The 19,411-nt window shown below is 40.0% G+C and overlaps 1 protein-coding gene across 2 annotated transcripts in view; it reads left to right on the forward strand.

Annotated features, from left to right (window-relative positions):
- The window catches only part of PRKAR2B (protein kinase cAMP-dependent type II regulatory subunit beta), a 110,158-nt gene that overhangs the window by 86,794 nt on the left and 3,953 nt on the right, over nucleotides 1-19,411 (forward strand). For both annotated transcript variants that reach the window (XM_027123900.1, XM_027123899.1), the window contains exons 5-8: nucleotides 552-658; nucleotides 4,092-4,245; nucleotides 8,874-8,975; nucleotides 10,385-10,459. In XM_027123900.1, the coding sequence (XP_026979701.1) occupies nucleotides 552-658; nucleotides 4,092-4,245; nucleotides 8,874-8,975; nucleotides 10,385-10,459 (438 nt within the window). The remainder of the gene's footprint in view (nucleotides 1-551; nucleotides 659-4,091; nucleotides 4,246-8,873; nucleotides 8,976-10,384; nucleotides 10,460-19,411) is intronic.

Below are 19,411 nucleotides of genomic sequence, written 5' to 3' on the forward strand. Positions count from 1 at the left end.
CTAAGGTTATATTTCACAAGGTATATGATGGCTTGGTGGTTAATTTTTCATATTAAAGTAGTGATAGTTGCAAATATTCTGAAATAGACTAATTATAATTACTTTTATTCAGGTACTGAATATGAGAGTAAATATATAATCATCTGGTTTGTATGTGGTGAGGAGGACTATTCTGTGTTTTTTTTTTTTTTTTTTTTTTTTTTGCCGTACGCGGGCCTCTCATGGTTGGGGCCTCTCCCGTTGCGGAGCACAGGCTCCGGACGCGCAGGCTCCGTGGCCACGGCCCACGGGCCCAGCCGCTCTGCGGCATGTGGGATCCTCCGGACCGGGGCACGAACCCGCGTCCCCTGCATCGGCAGGCAGACTCTCAACCACTGCGCCACCAGGGAAGCCCTCTGTGTATTTTTTTTTTGACAAGACTTAATGGCAGTGATGATATTTCCATTTCTTTGAGCTTGTTCACAGAAGTATAAGCTAATTATGGTTCTTTAAATATAAAGCTAAACATGTTCTAGATAAACCAAGATTGTCTTTTCTTTTTTGAAAAATAGGAGCAGATGTCTCAAGTATTAGATGCCATGTTTGAAAAATTGGTCAAAGAAGGGGAACATGTAATTGATCAAGGTGATGATGGCGACAACTTTTATGTAATTGATAGGTAAGTTTTGTGTAACTTCACTGCTGAAAGGTAATGAACCTTTTGTGGAAATCTCAGTGGCTATTATAACGCCTGACAGATTAATGTACGACAATTGCTCTTCCCTCCTTACCCTTATTCCTGTGTAACTGGCCCTACACACCTACAGTGAACCCATGCAGTGAAACCGTGCTACATCATGGAAAGAGACATAGTGCATGGAAGACTGGTGACTTTTGGTTAATCTAGAAATCTGTCATTTACGGGGAGCCTCCTCATTTGTTAACTTCTGATGGAGAGGTAGTGATGCCTGTTACAGAGTTAGAGGTGGCTGTTACTGTGAGAATAGCAGCATAATACAACATCTGGGATATTGACTCCATATAACTCAATCTGTTATTATGTTTTCTAAAAAGTTTCTTGTGTTATTACTTAATGAAGTAAAACATGCTAATGGTTTAAAAGATTCAGGTATTTCAGAGGGGCCTAAGGTGAAAGGTTAGTCTCTCTTCCTACTGCTTTAGCAGCATCTAATCAGCAGAGTGAGTAATTTGCGTGTCTTTCCAGAAATTGTTCATGCATTATCATATTTGTCTGTTAAAAACTCTGTAGAGAAGTTATTTAAGTGAGAAGGCCTGCATTTATATTGAAAATCTAATTTCAGAAAGTTTAAGTTGTGCTTGACTTCATCGAAGAGCAGTGTGCTTTTCAGATGTAGAGAACAAACGTATGGACAACAGGCGGGGAAAGCGGGGTGGCTGCGGGGGATGAATTGGGAGATTGGGATTGACATGTACACTCTGATGTGTATAAACTAATAAGAACCTGCTGTATCAAAAAATAAAATTAAAATCAGCTATAAAAAATTAAAATAACATAAAAAAAAAGAACAGTGTGCTTTTAGCAATACTTAGGTAACAATCCTAAGATGTAAAAGGTGCGCAGCCTGGACTGAGTCTTCATTTCTGCACTTCTGTAACATGGTGATGAGGTGTTGATGAGACGTTTGGATTCCCCAAGCACCCCACCACCACCACCAACGCCTGCCCTGTTTGCATGGAACACAAATCATCTCCCAGCCTGATTTGTCGGATTACATTTGCTTCTCTGGGCCAAGTTGTGTTCTACTCAGAGGCTCCGCAGAAAATCCCCCCCCCCCCCCCCGTCTGCTTAGCACTTGTTCCCTGATCTGGGCTCTGTGGGTGGTACCTTTCAAGCATCAGTAGCACATGCTCTCTGAGTCCCTCAGTCCCTCACCCCTAAGTCCGTGGTGACCCGGGAGAGCTGCACTAGCCAGGGCTGGGGCTAGACTCTATGATTTTAGAATTGTCCCACATATAAATTAAAGTCATGATTCTTGTACCATTAACAGCTTTCATCAACGAAACACCTCAGAAATTCTCTCAGCTGTTTAATCGTATTGAATTGTAGGGGTCTATGCGAACCCCAAAGGTAGTACAGGAATAATTTTCTTTTAGTAGGTATTTTGACTATAAAAACGCCTTACGTTTGTATATAGCACCTTCCCTTTTCAGTTAGATCCTCGTCACCCTTTCGACAGATGACAATTTTCAGGCCCACAGAAGTGATGTGAGTCAGCGAAGGTCACCCAGATGATGAGTGTGGAGCAGACCCAGCATCTGGGTCTCTTGGCCACTGTGTGTGCTCTTTTCGTGGCTCTGCCCTGCCCAGGGCTTCATGTTCTCAGGGGAGAAATCTATATGAAAATGCAGCACACGGTATTTTAGCAGATTTTTAGACTGATAAGATTTCAACTGGACTAGTAGCTCACTGTACTTCTCGTCAACACGTTTGTTGTGTATTTTATCCTATTCAAAGTAGAAAACATAGAAAACAGTTTTCGTGCAAACGTGTAAAGAGTATAAATAGAAAAATTAATCTGTACTTGAAAAAATAACTATTCATGAAACAAATTCTGGAGGGTATCCCTGAAATAGCCATTCTAGCGGTGAATTATATTAAAAACCAGTTATTCTTATTCATGAATATCTTTTGTCTCTAATATCTTATGTGTTTGCTTTTGTGGTATCTTTACTATTCATAATCCTTTCTTAACCTTAAAAGCACTCCCTGTTTTGTCTTTGCTAGAGTTTAGCCAACAAAATAAAGCCAAAGAATTTCTCCTGTCTGCCCTCCCAGGTGTTTCAGCAAGCCTTGAAACCGTGTTCTCTGATAAGATACAGTACGTGGAAAACCAGTTCTCCACAACAAGAATGCAGTTTCCAGAAATATAGGGTCTGGATAATATGCAGCGCAGTGACTGTTGTACTTGCCTAGAAGAAGAAACCCAATTAAAAGATAAGCACAGAAAGACTATAAAAAGACAGGATCAGATATTTAGCCTGAATTTCTACCACTTTTAGATTGTGGGGTCAGTCTAACATGAAGGGCCAGATGGTATAAAGAGCCAGAGCGTAAATTTTGCAGGCTTTCTGGGCCATGAGGTCTATGTTGCAGCTACTCAACTCTGCTGTCATAGCACAAGTCAGCTACAGAGAATGCAGAAACCGCCGGTGTGTTTGTCTTTCCAATAAAACTTGATTTACAGAAGCAGGCAGCCAGTCTTGGGCCTCAGCTTGCCGGCCCCTCCTGTAGATTATAAAGGACCCTGTAAGTACTGTACAGCAGTGTCTGACCAGGTTGTTAGAGCTATATTCTTCTGCTCTCAAAAGTAATACATATTCATTTTAGAAACGAAAACTCTTTAATTACACAGTGAATGTCCCTAGAATCCTCCCCAATTCTTATACTCAGAGGTCACTGCAGTCAGCAGACTCACACACATTCCTTCAGGTGGTTGTCTTGGCATATTGCATTTGGTTGCAGTCTTAGTTATATTTTTATCATTTATTTCAATACCTTAAATATTTGTTGTTTAGTCTCATTTGCCCCAGACGATGAGACAACAGACACATGGATGGGCCTTACCCTCGTCCCGTGGATGCTCTCTTCTTCCTGCTTGTCCGGAACTGGTGGTGTCTTTTTCACATATTGATGCCCTTTTATTCCTTGTTGTCATTAGAGGGGAAAGGAAACTAAGAGCCCATCCTCAGCTGCCACCCTTGGGTGTGTCCTACATCTCAGGGAGGACCCCTGTTGCCTTACTGTGCCTGCGGAAGGCTCCCAGTGCACCCAGCCAGCTCCTTCCTGCTTCTCCCCGATGTAAAGACCTCTTCCAGGATGTAGAAGAAGCTGGGGGCAGTGGCAGATCTGAATGGAGGAAACTGAATGGCTGGGCCAGGGCACTATTCACCCTTCTAGACATTTAAATTTTAACTGGGTGAATGTGTTATGATGTCCCAGCAATAAGACTAAGCAATAAATGATTTTTTTTAAAAAAAAGAATGAGGTTGTATTTCCCAGGGCTCATGTTTCATCGTGATGAGATTTTACTTGAATTACTTTTACGTCTTCTTTTTCACATGTGCAACAGAGGAACATTTGATATCTACGTGAAATGTGATGGTGTTGGAAGGTGTGTTGGCAACTATGACAATCGTGGGAGTTTTGGCGAACTGGCCTTAATGTACAATACGCCCAGAGCAGCTACAATCACTGCTACCTCTCCCAGTGCTCTGTGGGGCTTGGTGAGTGAAGTATTTATTTGACCTGAATGTCATTTGTAAAAATCATTATGACAGAAGCCAGGTGGCTACAGTATTTTAGTTCTAATAGGTAGATTTATTTGGGATCATCATCAGTCATCAGGGAATTTATTAAGCAACTACTAGATGCTGAACTCTTGGACACTAGGACTGTGCTGAGTTAAATCTTCATGTTCTTTTCCCAAATTGAGTCAGGAGTTTAACCTACTGGCTGTGGGAAAGACACTCAGATCCAAAATGTTCCTCTTCTACTCACTCTTAAAAACCAACCAGCCACACAAAGGCTTCAGTGCTCTTTTTCAGATAGCTGTCTGTGGTAAATATCATCATCTGTGGTTCCCAGAGTGTGGGCCCCTGACCTGTAGCCTCTCTATCACCTGGGAACTTGCTAGAAATGCAAATTGACGCCCCACTTACTGATTCAGGCCCGTCGACTCAGAAACTCTGGCGATAGGACCCAGCAGTCTTTATCTGAGCAAGCGCACTGGGTGATTCTCACGCCTGCTTGAGAAACCACTGTGAACTGAGTCTCTCCGCGCTGTGTAAATGGATTGGTAACAACTTTGCGTTGCCAAGCGGCCGTGTGGAGAAAAAATACGTGGTGCCTGTGCTTCTCACGTGGATGCACATCGGAATTTCTTGGAGGTGTTAAAAAAGAAAATTCTCTTACCTAGGCCCTACCACAGACAAACTTAATCAGACTCTCAGGGTTGGGACTCTCAGACCTGGGCTTTTAAAGAAAATTTCTTCATGGTGCTGTTTCTACAAGACTTAAAAGTTGGTTTAAAGACATTTGGGGGACTTCCCTGGCAGTCCAGTGGCCAAGACTCCATGCTCCCAGTGCAGAGGGCCCGGGTTCAATCCCTGGTCGGGGAACCAGATGCTGCATGCCACAACTAAGAGTTCGCATGCTGCAACTAAAGACCCCCGCACGCCGCAACTAAAGATCCCACATGCTGCAACGAAGATCCCATGTGCCGCAACTAAGACCCGGCACAGCCAAGTAAATAAATATTAAAAAAAAAAAAAATTGGGGTTGGGGGGGAGGGAGATTCTTTTCATAGATGATCTTAGGATGCAGAGTAGCCGACCCAGGTCAAGCTGATTCTGGACTGTGTTTAATCTGGTGCTTAGGGATCACCTGGGAATCCAGTTAAAATGCAGATTCAGATTCACCGGGTCTGGGATGAGGCCTGTGATTCTGCATTTCTCACCAGCTCCCAGCAGACACCAGTGGCTGCCGGTGCCCAGAACACACTTTAAACAGCCCTGATTTAAAGGGAGTGTTGTCAATACTTGTATTTCCTTTTAAAATTGTTGAAAACATCCCATCCTATAGTTTTGACATGCGTTTACTCGGTTATTTCTCTCAAATCCTTTTGTGGAAGGAGACGAGGTTGAAGTAACAGGAAGTTTGCTAACAATCTCCTTCCCAAGGACTGTAGCTTCAGAGAAGTTACACATTATTCAGTCACCACTCAGCCTTTGACTCTGCCGTGGATCCAACTGATAAAAATAGCTCTTGATCAGAGAAACGACATATTGTGCATTTCTTCTTATTAGACCCAGGCAGTTGCTGTTTACTTATTCAAAATGTGATGAGTCACTTTTTAAGTGGTGGAAGCAAAATTGGAATTGTTTCAGGTAGAAGGGAGCTGAAGTGTCTTAAGGGTTATCAAAGACTGGAATACCCAAAGCCAGCAAAATAAACACTCCAAACCCGAGCGGACTTGGCCCCTAGGAAGCATTTGCCTGCCCTCACAGCCTCGGGTCTCTATCTCTTTCATTAAGGAAGGTATCATTTAAAATTTAATCATCCTGATAGGGTTGCCAGCCAGGGTCAGACTGTCACATGGTAAGGAAGGCTTCTCCCTGCAGGTCCTTGGAACAAGGTCACACACTTAGCGGGTTGGCCCTTTGAATACTGAAAGTTCTCAGCCCTGGAAGGTACCTTAAACTAGGGACAAAGGCCCACCATTTCCCAGTGCGTGTGATACTTACGTTCTCAGGTAGGATTAAGCATTTTCAGAGATTTTTTTACTAATCTGTACATGTTTCAAGCTTTATGAAAGTGGGCAGTTTGTGATGATCACCTTGGGGATGTGCCTAAGTGCAGTAGGTGTTTTTAAAAAATTATAATAATATAATCAATTAATACTTCGAACCTGCTTTCTTAGCAGCTCGCCTAACTAACCCCCTTTCAGCAAAAGCTGAGTAGAAAAGAGATTTTGCTTTTAAGACCAACAGGTTGGAGCTCTGCCACATAAGTGCAGGTGTAAAGATAAGCAAATCTCAAGAGAAAAGTCCTTTGTAGAATAGTCTTAACTTTGTAAATAAGACTAGGTCACTGTTAGCCTTGGGGGATCAACTGATCTATAAGACCATGCTGGTGATTCAGAGGGGCAATGATTGATTGAAATGACTAGAATGAAAACATTTGAAATGGGACTTTGTGGATTTTATTTATATGTCACAGTGGGTGTGAAGAGGTGGGCCACTAATAGAAAATTTTTCCTGAGATGTGTAGCTCATTACGGTTAATTTCTAAATTGCTAACCTATTTCTAGTCTTCTCTGTTTTGCAGTAAACTCTGTTCATAAAATGGTGTTGCATCTGGTTCCCGGACCTGATTATTTATCTGAATCACTCGGGGAGCTTTTACGAAATACAGATTATTGTAGAGTCCTATATGCAGAGATTTTGAGTCATTAAAGTCTGGGATGTTAGAATAAACCTTTTTTTAAAAAAACACAACAGCTGATTCTGATGCAGAACCAGACTTGGAAATTATTTCAATATTTTTACTAATTATCTTGAAATTTTTTCTCTTTTAAAAAAAATGATTAAGAGTACAAGTCCAAATTACAGCCCTTCTAAAATTGTAGTAAACTAAATTGGAGAACAGGATGTTTAATTACCTAGAGACTTACATCCTCACTGGTATTTTTCTCCATCGTATGAGTTCATTTAAATTGAGCCCTAATGTGTTGGCATAGTAATTTACTAATTAAAGAACATATCCCAATTAATTTTATTTTATATTAAGATGGTATAGTTATCAGTGTATGCCGAAGTAACATAATTCTAGGGGCTCTTAACTGAGAACTAAAATAACGTTTTGTAGGAATTTTTAAAATATAAAATTTGTAGGAAAACCATTTTTTGAGCCACTACCTTTAAAGTTTTCTCTAGTTCCTTAATTCATTGTGGTATCTTTGAGGTTAAGTAGTATAAACATAGGGACATTTTAGAATGATGAGCATGATAAACACTGGAATCAGAATCTACTCAAGAAAGTTGTAGTTTTTCTGTGCACCTTTTTAAAAAGGTGACAGAAACCCTAAAGTCAATAATTTTTCAGCATCTCTTTACATTGTACTTTCATGATTTAAAACCATTTTCTAATACTGGTTTTCATGTATTTTTTACCGCAACCCACAAGAAGCACATAGGAAATGTCACCACCAGTGCATGTGTGTGTGTGCCTTTGTGTATAACTGAAATAAATATATAACTCAACACTTTACTAAAAGGGGTGCACACTCAGATTTCCTATTCTGTTTTTTTTTTATAAAAATGCTGGTCATGGGTGAAGGGAGTCAAAAGGTACAAATTTCCAGTTATAAATACATCCTGGGGATGTAATGTACAGCAGGGTGACTACAGTTAATAATACTGTATTGTATATTTGAAAGTTGCTATGTGAGTATATCTTAAAAGTTTTCATCATAAGAAAAAAAATTCTGTAACTATGTGAGGTGACGGATGTTAACTAGACTTATTGTGGTGATCATTTCACAATATGTACAAATGTTGAATCATTATGTTGTATGCCTGAAGCTAATATAATGTCGTATGCCAGTTATACCTCAAAAACAATGCTAGTCATGTCCCACCGAATTGTAACACTCCAGGGCTGTTATCTATAGCAAAAGAACTCAGTGCTAGTTTGAACTCATAGAAACGGAGTAAGATGGTGGTTGCCAGGGCCTGGGGTGGGGGGCGGTGCAGTTATAAAATGAATAAGTTCTGAGGATCCAGTGTACAAATGATGATTATGGTTAACAATATTGTGTTGCATACTTGGAAGCTGCTAAGAGAGTACATCTTAAACGTTGTCACCACAAAAAAGAAGTGGTAATTATGTGAGGTGATAGAGGTGTTAACTAACCCTACTGTGGTAATCATTTAACAGTATATATCAAATCAACATGTTGTGTACCTTAAACTTCCACAATATTCTGTAGGTCAATTGTATCTCAAAAAGCTGGGGGTGGAAAACGAGCAAGGAGCTGGTATATTTTTTAAATGGTGCGACAGCGCCACCTAGTGGGTGTAGCCCGCCAGTTACATGTTGGTCAGATGTCTGTTCTGAATAAAAAGTAAACTTGCTTTCTTTAAAAAACATGAATATGGTTCTATATTTTTGCTTAAAGAAATAAAATCTGAAATGAGTCATATTAGAAGGATAGTAATGTTAATTTTCTATTTCAGAATCTTCAATTATTGTTTGTTCCTTACAGGGAATAAAATGAAACTATTTCTTCAAACTTTCTTTCTCCATAAAGTCTACCTTTTAACTATCTTTGTATTTGATATTCTGCCTTTAGGACAGGGTAACCTTCAGGAGGATAATTGTAAAAAATAATGCCAAAAAGAGAAAAATGTATGAAAGCTTTATTGAGTCACTGCCATTTCTTAAATCTTTGGAAGTAAGTATATGTTTGTGCTTTTATTTTATTTTGCTTTAAAAGATTCTGTTTTGTTAGAAATACTTAGTTCTGTAGAAGGTTTCTTTGAATAATAATCTATCCATATTTTCATTTGAAAAGATTACAGTGTTTTTATAGCTTAGTATCTCTTTTACTGCCTGTAACTGCATTTGTTTTGTCGTTTACAAGTAATAGACCCCTAGGAGCATCTATAGCAGATTTATGTGTGGTCTCTATCTAAAAGCAGACTTAAACTAATCACCTAAATGTAGGCAAGAGCCTTTATAGGAAGAGGTCATCTAAATACAGAATGTCCTCACTGGCCTCTCCTTCTTTATTCCTTTCCTCCTTTCCTCTTAAAACTGACAGTCTAAGGTCTCTCTTTTTTCAGGCTACACTTATTCACACGGTGAACTTGGCAAATCCCCTGGCTTTAAATGTCTATTATGGTGATGCTTCTTAAAATTGACATCACCGGGCAAGGCCCTGCCCTTGAACACTAGGCTCATTTATCTAACTGCATAGTCAACATTTCTTCTGGGATGTCTAAAAGACATCTCAGACCTAACACATCCCAAACCTTCTTCCCTCTCTTCCCCACCTTAGCGAAAGCAATGCCATCCTTCTAGCATCTCAGCCAGAATCCTTGGGGTTGATGGACCAGTGTGCTAACATGTCTCTTTGTTGGCTTGTCAGTATCCACCGAGTAGCAAGCAATTCGGGCCACATTTCAGAACGCATATTGGGCAGCTGATCTTCTCCAGCAGTAGATATCTTTAAATAAAAATAGGTCAGGGGTTGGAACTTCAAATGCCTTCAGAGCTAGGTACATAAAAAGAAGAAATGGTAAACTTGAAAACATGTGCTCCATCTAAAGAAGCAGCTGCTAGTCCACCAGAGTTTATTTTTCGCTGCATGGAAATAAGGGCTGAGTGTTGCTGAATGCCCTGATTCTTCAAGAGAAGCTGGAAATTTAAGTTTTTATGAAAAACTTGTTTAAAATGCTGGCAGTTAATATAACACACACATGCGCACACACAAACCCACACACAGCTCAATTTATTTGGCCTATAGGCTACCATTTTTAAACCCCTGAAATAGTTACGATTACCTACCTGATTAGTCTGTTTAATATAGTTGTCCCTGTGTTTCCACAGGGATTGGTTCCAGGACCACCCCGGTGGATACCAAAATCTGCGGATGCTCAAGTCCCTCACACTGGTCCCTCCTTAGCCCTCGGGTTCCACATTTGTGGATACAGAGGGCCCACTGTATATTTATTGAAAAAAATCTGCATATAAGTGGACCTGCACGGTTCAAACCCATTTATATTATCAAATACAAGAGTAATTATATTATTAAATACAAATACAGTATTATCAAGGGTATTATCTTTTTTTCCTTTATAGGTTTCTGAGCGCCTGAAAGTGGTAGATGTGATAGGCACCAAAGTATACAACGATGGAGAACAAATCATTGCTCAGGTATAATACTTTTTATGGATTCAGTTTGGGGTTATTTTCCAAAAGACTCTTATACACTGTAAGTCTTGATAAAATTTTCATGTGTGTCTATAATTAGTATGTAGTGATGGGTTAAATGAATATTCTATCAAATGACCTGTTAAAAATGGTTTAATTTACAGCCATGAAGCTATTTTGAGTATTTTTATTTTTGTAACTAACTCTTAATGAATATGTATTAAATCATCAAATGGATTTCTGCATAATTTTATATTTGTACCTGACATGAAGGTCACATGTATAAAGAATGCCATTTATAAGAGGAAAACAAATGGTAATCACTCCATGAGATTTATTAATAAGGACCCAGAATGTGCATCGGAAGATGTAGAAGTTTGCACAATCGGTTCATTGGCAAAACTTCCTGAGGCTGCTTCCTGATGAAATAAACCAAGAAGGGAACACGCTGCACCATGTACTGTACTGGCTTCCAGGCGCTACAGGCACTAAGGGGGCCAGCATGCTCTTTAACCTCTAATGCTTTTCTAAGATCCCATTGGAACCAGAAGCAATACATACGTATCTTGGTTAGAACAGACCTACCAAGAAGTAGGATTTATGAAGACAGTTAAAGTTTACAGATAAAGCATACCAACGATAGTACCTTATTTCCTAGTTACAGTTTTGAAACATTGATTGCATGATTTAAACAGATTTTTAATAAATTCTGTAATTTTTGTATCACAATATTACCCTGTATTGTAATCTTTATCTGAAATATTGTCTCTTTCGATATATGTGAAACAAGATTCAAAGTGTGTGAGGCTGAGAAAAGAGTAATTATTTTATTTTATATTATTATTTTTTAACATCTTTATTGGAGTATAATTGCTTTACAATGGTGTGTTAGTTTCTGCTTTATTACAAAGTGAGTCGGCTATATATATAACCCCATATCTCCTCTCTCTTGTGTCTCCCTTCCACCCTCCCTATCCCACCCCTCTGGGTGGTCACAAAGCACCGAGCTGATCTCCCTGTGCTATGCGGCTGCTTCCCACTAGCTATCTATTTTACGTTTGGTAGTGTATATATGTCCATGCCACTCTCTCACTTTGTCCCAGCTTACCCTTCCCCCTCCCTGTGTCCTCAAGTCCATTCTCTACGTCTGCCTCTTTATTCCTGTCCTGCCCCTAGGTTCGTCAGAACCTTTTTTTTTTTTAGATGCCATATACATGTGTTAGCATACGGTATTTGTTTTTCTCTTTCTGACGTACTTCACTCTGTATGACAGACTTCAGGTCCATCCACCTCACTACAAATAACTCAATTTCATTCCTTTTTATGGCTGAGTAATATTCCGTTGTCTATATGTGCCACATCTTCTTTATCCATTCATCTGTCGATGGACACATAGGTTGCTTCCATGTCCTGGCTATTGTAAATAGAGTTGCAATGAATATTGTGGTACATGACTCTCTTTGAATTATGGTTTTATCAAGGTATGTGCCCAGGAGTGGGATTGCGGGGTCGTATGGTAGGTCTATTTTTAGTTTTTTAAAGAACCTCCATACTGTTCTCCATAGTGGCTGTATCAATTTACATTCCCACCAACAGTGCAGGAGGGTTCCCTTTTTTCCACACCCTCTCTAGCATTGTTTTTACATTTTTTGATGATGGCCATTCTGACTGGTGTGAGGTGATACCTCATTGTAGTTTTGATTTGCATTTCTCTAATGATTAGTGATGTTGAGCATCCTTTCAAGACTTTGTTGGCAATCTGTATATCATCTTTGGATAAATATCTGTTTAGGTCTTCTGCCCATTTTTGGATTCGGTTGTTTGTTTTTTGATGTTGAGCTGCATGAGCTGCTTGTAAGTTTTGGAGATTAATCCTTTGTCAGTTGCTTCATTTGCACCTATTTTCTCCCATTCTGAGGGTTGTCTTTTCCTCTTGTTTATGGTTTCCTTTGCTGTGCAAAAACTTTTAAGTTTCATTAGGTCCCATTTGTTTATTTTTGTTTTTATTTCCATTTGTCTAGGAGGTGGGTCTAAAAGGATCTTGCTGTGATTTATGTCATAGGATCTTCTGCCTATGTTTTCCCCTAAGAGTTTTATAGTGTCTGGCCTTAATTTAGGTCTTTAATCCATTTTGAGTTTATTTTTGTGTATGGTGTTAGGAGTGTTCTAATTTCATTCTTTTACATGTAGCTGTCCAGTTTTCCCAGCACCACTTATTGAAGAGGCTGTCTTTTCTCCATTGTATATTCTTGCCTCCTTTATCAAAGATAAGGTGACCATATGTGTGTGGGTTTATCTCTGGGCTTTCTGTCCTGTTCCACTGATCTATATTTGTTTTTTGTGCCAGGACCACACAGCCTTCATTACTGTAGCTTTGTAGTATAGTCTGAAGTCAGGGAGCCTGATTCCTCCAGCTGCGTTTTTCTTTCTCAAGACTGCTTTGGCTATTCAGGATCTTTTGTGTTTCCATACAAATTGTGAAGTTTTTTGTTCTAGTTTTGTGAAAAATGCCATTGGTAGTTTGATAGGGATTGCGTTGAATCTGTAGATTGCTTTGGGTAATATAGTCACTTTCACAGTGTTGATTCTTCCAATCCAAGAACATGGTATATGTCTCCATCTGTTTGTATCATCTTTAATTTCTTTCATCAGTGTCTTATAGTGTTCTGCATACAGGTCTTTTGTCTCCTTAGGTAGGTTTATTCCTAGGTATTTTATTCTTTTTGCTGCAGTGGTAAATGGGAGTGTTTCCTTAATTTCTCTTTCAGATTTTTCATCATTTGTGTATAGGAATGCAAGAGATTTCTTTGCATTAATTTTGTATCCTGCTACTTTACCAAATTCATTGATTAGCTCTAGAAGTTTTCTGGTAGCCTCTTTAGGATTCTCTGTGTATAGTATCATGTCACCTGCAAACAGTGACAGCTTTACTTCTTCTTTTCCAATTTGGATTCCTTTTATTTCTTTTTCATCTCTGATTGCTGTGGCTAAAGCTTCCAAAACTATGTCGAATAATAATGGTGAGAGTGAACAACTTTGTCTTGTTCCTGATCTTAGAGGAAATGCTTTCAGTTTTTTACCATTGAGAACGATGTTGGCTGTGGGTTTGTCATATATGGCCTTTATTGTGTTGAGGTAAGTTCCCTCTAAGCCACTTTCTGGAGGGTTTTTATCATAAATGGGTGTTGAATTTTGTCGAAAGCTTTTTCTGCATCTATTGAGATGATCATGTGGTTTTCCTCCTTCAATTTGTTAATATGTTTTATCACATTGATTGATTTGCATATATTGAAGAATCCTTGCATTCCTGGGATAAGCTGCACTTGATCATGGTGTGTGATCTTTTTGACGTGCTGTTGGTTTCTGTTTGCTAGTATTTTGTTGAGGATTTTTGCATCTATGTTCATCAGTGATATTGGCCTGTAGTTTTCTTCCTTTGTGACATCTTTGTCTGGTTTTGGTATCAGGGTGATGGTGGCCTCGTAGAATGAGTTTGGGAGTGTTCCTCCCTCTGCTATATTTTGGAAGAGTTTGAGAAGGATAGGTGTTAGCTCTTCTGTAAATGTTTGATAGAATTTGCCTGTGAAGCCGTCTGGTCCTGGGCTTTTGTTTGTTGGAAGATTTTTAATCACAGTCTCAATTTCAGTGCTTCTGATTGGTCTGTTTATATTTTCTATTTCTTCCTGATTCAGTCTCGGAAGGTTGTGCATTTCTAAGAATTTGTCCATTTCTTCCAGGTTGTCCATTTTATTGGCATATAGTTGCTTGCAGTAATCTCTCGGGATCCTTTGTATTTCTGCAGTGTCAGCTGTTACTTCTCCTTTTTGATTTCTAATTCTGTTGATTTGAGTCTTCTCCCTTTTGTTTAAAGATGAGTCTGACTAATGGTTTATCAATTTTGTTTATCTTCTCAAAGAACCAGCTTTTAGTTTTATTGATCTTTGCTATCGTTTCCTTTATTTCTTTTACATTTACTTCTGATCCGATCTTTATGATTTCTTTCCTTCTGCTAACTTTGGGGGGTTTGTTCGTCTTTCTCTAATTGCTTTAGGTGTAAGTTTAGGTTGTTTATTTGAGATGTTTCTTGAGGTAGGATTGTATTGCTATAAACTTCCCTCTTAGAACTGCTTTTGCTGCATCCCATAGGTTTTGGGTCATCGTGTTTTCATTGTTATTTGTTTCTAGGTATTTTTTGATTTCTTCAGTGATCTCTTGGTTATTAAGTAGTATATTGTTTAGCCTCCATGTGTTTGTACTTTTTACAGATTTTTTTCATGTAATTGACATCTCTAGTCTCATAGCATTGTGGTCGGATAAGATACTTTATACGGTTTCAATTTTCTTAAATTTACCAAGGATTGATTTGTGACCCAAGATATGATCTGTCCTGGAGAATGTTCCGTAAGCACTTGAATAGAAAATATATTCTGTTGTTTTTGGATGGAATGTCCTATAAATGTCATTTAAGTCCATCTTGTCTAATGTGTCATTTAAAGCTTGTGTTTCCTTATTTATTTTCATTTTGTATGATCTGTTCATTGGTGAAAGTGGGGTGTTAAAGTCCCCTACTATGATTGTTTTACTGTCGATTTCCCCTTTTATGGCTGTTAGCTTTTGCCTTATGTATTGAGGTGCTCCTATGTTGGGTGCATAAATATTTGTAATTGTTATATCTTCTTCTTGGATTGATCCCTTGATCATTATGTAGTGTCCTTCTTTGTCTCTTGTAATAGTCTTTAAAGTCTATTTTGTCTGATATGAGAATTGCTCGTCCAGCTTTCTTTTGATTTACACTTTCATGGAATATCTCTTCCGTCCCCTCACTTTCAGTCTGTATGTGTCCCTAGGTCTGCCGTGGGTCTCTTGTAGACAGCATATATACAGGTCTTGTTTTTCTATGCATTCAGCCAGTCTGTGTCTTTTGGTTGGAGCATTTAATCCATTTACATTTAAGGTAGTTATCGATATGTATGTTCCTATTACCATTTTCTTAATTGTTTTGGGTTTGTTATTGTAGGTCTTTTCCTTCTCTTGTGTTTCCTGCCTAGAGAAGTTCCTTTAGCACTTGTTGTAAAGCTGGTTTGGTGGTGCTGAAATCTCAGCTTTTGCTTGTCTGCACAGGTTTTAATTTCTCTGTCGAATCTGAATGAGATCCTTGCTGGGTAGAGTAATCTTGGTTGTAGGTTTTTCCCTTTCGTCACTTTAAATATGTCCTGTCACTCCCTTCTGGCTTGCAGAGTTTGTGCTGAAAGATCAGCTGTTAACCTTATGGGGATCCCATTGTATGTTATTTGTTGTTTTTCCCTTGCTGCTTTTAATATTTTTTCTTTGTATTTAATTTTTGGCAGTTTGATTAATATGTGTCTTGGCGTGTTCATCCTTGGATTTATCCTGTATGGGACTCTCTGTGCTTCCTGGACTTGATTGACTATTTCCTTTCCCATATTCGGGAAGTTTTCAAGTATAATCTCTTCTAATATTTTCTCAGTCCCTTTGTTTTTGTCTTCTTTTTCTGGGACCCCTATAATTCGAACGTTGGTGCATTTAATGTTGTCCCAGACGTCTCTGAGACTGTCCTCAATATTTTTCATTCTTTTTTCTTCATTCTGCTCTGTGGTAGTTATTTGCACTATTTTATCTTTCAGGTCACTTATCCGTTCTTCTGCCTCAGTTATTCTGCTGTTGATCCCTCCTAGAGAATTTTTAATTTCATTTATTGTGTTGTTCATCATTGCTTGTTTGCTCTTTAGTTCTTCTAGGTCCTTGTTAAACGTTTCTTGTATTTTCTCCATTCTATTTCCAAGATTTTGGATCATCTTTACTATCATTACTCTGAGTTCTTTTTCAGGTAGACTGTCTATTTCCTCTTCATTTGTTTGGTCTGGTGGGTTTTTACTTTGCTCCTTCATCTGCTGCGTTTTTCTCTTTCTTCTCATTTTGCTTAACTTACTGTGTTTGAGGTCTCCTTTTCGCAGGCTGCACGTTCGTAGTTCCTGTTGTTTTTGGTGTCTGCTCCCAGTGGCTAAGGTTGGTTCAGTGGGTTGTGTAGTCTTCCTGGTGGAGGGGAGTGGTCCCTTTCTTCTGGTGGATGAGGCTGGATCTTGTCTTTCTGGTGGGCAGGACCACGTCTGGTGGTGTGTTTTGGGGTGTCTGTGACCTTATTATGATTTTAGGCAGCCTCTCTGCTAATGGGTGGGGTTGTTTTCCTGTCTTGCTCGTTGTTTGGCTTAGGGTGTCCAGTACTGCATCTTGCTGGTTGTTGAGTGGAGCTGGGTCTTAATGTTGAGATGGAGATCTCTGGGAGAGCTTTTGCCACTTGATATTACGTGGAGCTGGGAGGTCTATGGTGGACCAATGCCCTGAACTCGGCTCTCCCATCTCAGAGGCACAGGCCTGACACCCAGCCGGAGCACTAAGACCCTGTCAGCCACACGGCTCAGAAGAAAAGGGAGAAATAAAGAAAGGAATAAAGAAAAAATAATAATAAAATAAAGTTGTTAAAGTAGAAAGTAAAAACAAATATTAAGAATAAAAAAATTAAAAAGTAATAAAGAAAAGAAAAAGGAAAGAAAGCAACCAAACCAAAAAAAAATCTACCAATGATATCAAGCCCTAAATAAAAACTATACCAAAAAAAAAAAAAAGGGACAGCCAGAACCCTAGGAGAAAGGGTAAAAGCAAAGCTATACAGACAAAATCACACAAAGAAGCATACACATACATGCTCACAAAAGGAGAAAAAGGGAAAAAATATATATACCTATATATTATAAAAAAAAAGGAAAGAGAACAACCAAATCAATAAACAACTCTACCAGTGATAATAAACTCTAAATACTAAACTGCGATAAACGTAAAACCAGAAGCAAATTAGATGCAGAAAGCAAACCCCACGTCTACAGTTGCTCCCAAAGTCCACCTCCTCAATTTGGGATGATTCGTTGTCTATTCATGTATTCCACAGATGCAGGGTACATCAAGTTGATTGTGGAGCTTTAATCCGCTGCTTCTGAGGCTGCTGGGAGAGATTTCCCTTTCTCTTCTTTGTTCGCACAGCTCCTGGGGTTCAGCTTTGGATTTGGCCCCTCCTCTGCGTGTAGGTCGCCGGAGGGCGTCTGCTCCCGTTCAGACAGGATGGGGTTAAAGGAGCAGCTGATTCGGTGGCTCTGGCTCACTCAGGCCGGGGGAGGGAGGGGTATGGAGCGCACGGCGAGCCTGCGGCGGCAGAGGCCAGCGTGACGTTGCACCAGCCTGAGGCGCACCATGCGTTCTCCCGGGGAAGTTGTCCCTGGATCCCGGGACCCTGGCAGTGGCAGGCTGCACAGGCTCCCGGAAGGGGGGTGTGGATAGTGACCTGTGCTCACACACAGGCTTCTTGGTGGCGGCAGCAGGAGCCTTAGCGTCTCATGCCCATCTCTGGGGTCCGCGCTTTTAGCCCCGGCTCGCGCCCGTGTCTGGGGCTCGCTCGTTCAGGCGGTGCTCTGAATCCCCTCTCCTCACACACCCTGAAACAATGGTCTCTTGCCTCTTTGGCAGCTCCAGACTTTTCCCCGGACTCCCTCCTGGCTAGCCGTGGCGCACTAGCCCCCTTAATAAGGCTGTGTTCATGCCATCAACCCCAGTCCTCTCCCTGGGTCTGACCAAAGCCCGAGCCTCAGCTCCCAGCCCCGCCCGGCCCAGCGGGTGAGCAGACAAGCCTCTCGGGCTGGTGAGTGCCGGTCGGCACCAATCCTCTGTGTGGGAATCTCTCCGCTTTACCCTCCGCACCCGTTGCTGTGCTCTCCTCCGTAGCTCCGAAGCTTCCCCCCACCCACCCCCCCCGTCTCTGCCAGTGAAGGGGCTTCTTAGTGTGTGGAAACCTTTCCTCCTTCACAGCTCCCTCCCACTGGTGCAGGTCCCGTCCCTATTCTTTTGTCTCTGTTTTTTCTGTTTTCTTTTGCCTGACCCAGGTACCAGGGGGAGTTTCTTGCCTTTGGGCAAGTCTGAGGTCTTCTGCCAGCGTTCAGTAGGGGTTCTGTAGGAGTTGTTCCACATGTAGATGTATTTCTGATGTATTTGTGGGGAGGAAGGTGATCTGCACGTCTTACTCCTCTGCCATCTTGAAGGTCTCTCAAGAGTAATTATTTTAGAAGGCAAATAAACAAGTAAATCAATCAATCCTCCCACACTTCCCACATACATACAGATTAGCGCAGTCAGAGATTGGGACGACATAGAGACAAATTAGAGAACAAGGCTGAGGGTCTACGATATAAATTGAAAAACCGCAAAGTATAGAGCACTTTTGAAATGATTTTTTCAGATTACTTTGAAATAATTACAGGTTCACAGGAAGCTGCAAAAAGTCCCACGAACTCTTCACCCAGTTTCTCCCAGTGCATCTTGCATCGCTAGTGCAATATCAAACCTAGGAACGTGACATTGGCACAACCTACAGGACTTAATTCATTAGTTTTACATGCAGTTTGAGCACGTTTTGAAAGCAAAATTACATGGCTGTCGATAGACCTATTATGATTTAAGATACTTGAAAATTTAACATGAAGCTCTTACGAAAACCTGATATAAAGGTAAGGGAAAGGAGATATGTATACTATACTTAGAATTTATTAAAGGTATCTTTAGATACTAGTTGTCTTTTAAGCATTTGTAAACATACAGGTCTGCACTATAGTATAATATAATCGAGACTCAACATTCCTTGTGATATAATCTGATACCGTATTTCTTGAATTGTACTAAAGAGTTTTGAAATACCTCAGTTTCTCCAGAATCACTTTGAGAGGCTTAGGGAGGTCAGTATCTGCGATCTTCTGTAATTATACTACTGTACTTAGTTCAGAAGGCATCCTTGGAAGTCAAGGCAGTTTGTTTAAAATCCAAAACGAGAATATGGCTATGTGTAGTTAGAAATGGCAACACTTCCTTTTAGAAATCTTTTTGGGGCCTTGAGGT

Source organism: Aethalodelphis obliquidens, unplaced genomic scaffold (assembly GCF_003676395.1).
Source record: "Aethalodelphis obliquidens isolate GAN/ISIS:26980383/991018 unplaced genomic scaffold, ASM367639v1 scaffold27, whole genome shotgun sequence".
NCBI lineage: Eukaryota > Metazoa > Chordata > Mammalia > Artiodactyla > Delphinidae > Aethalodelphis > Aethalodelphis obliquidens.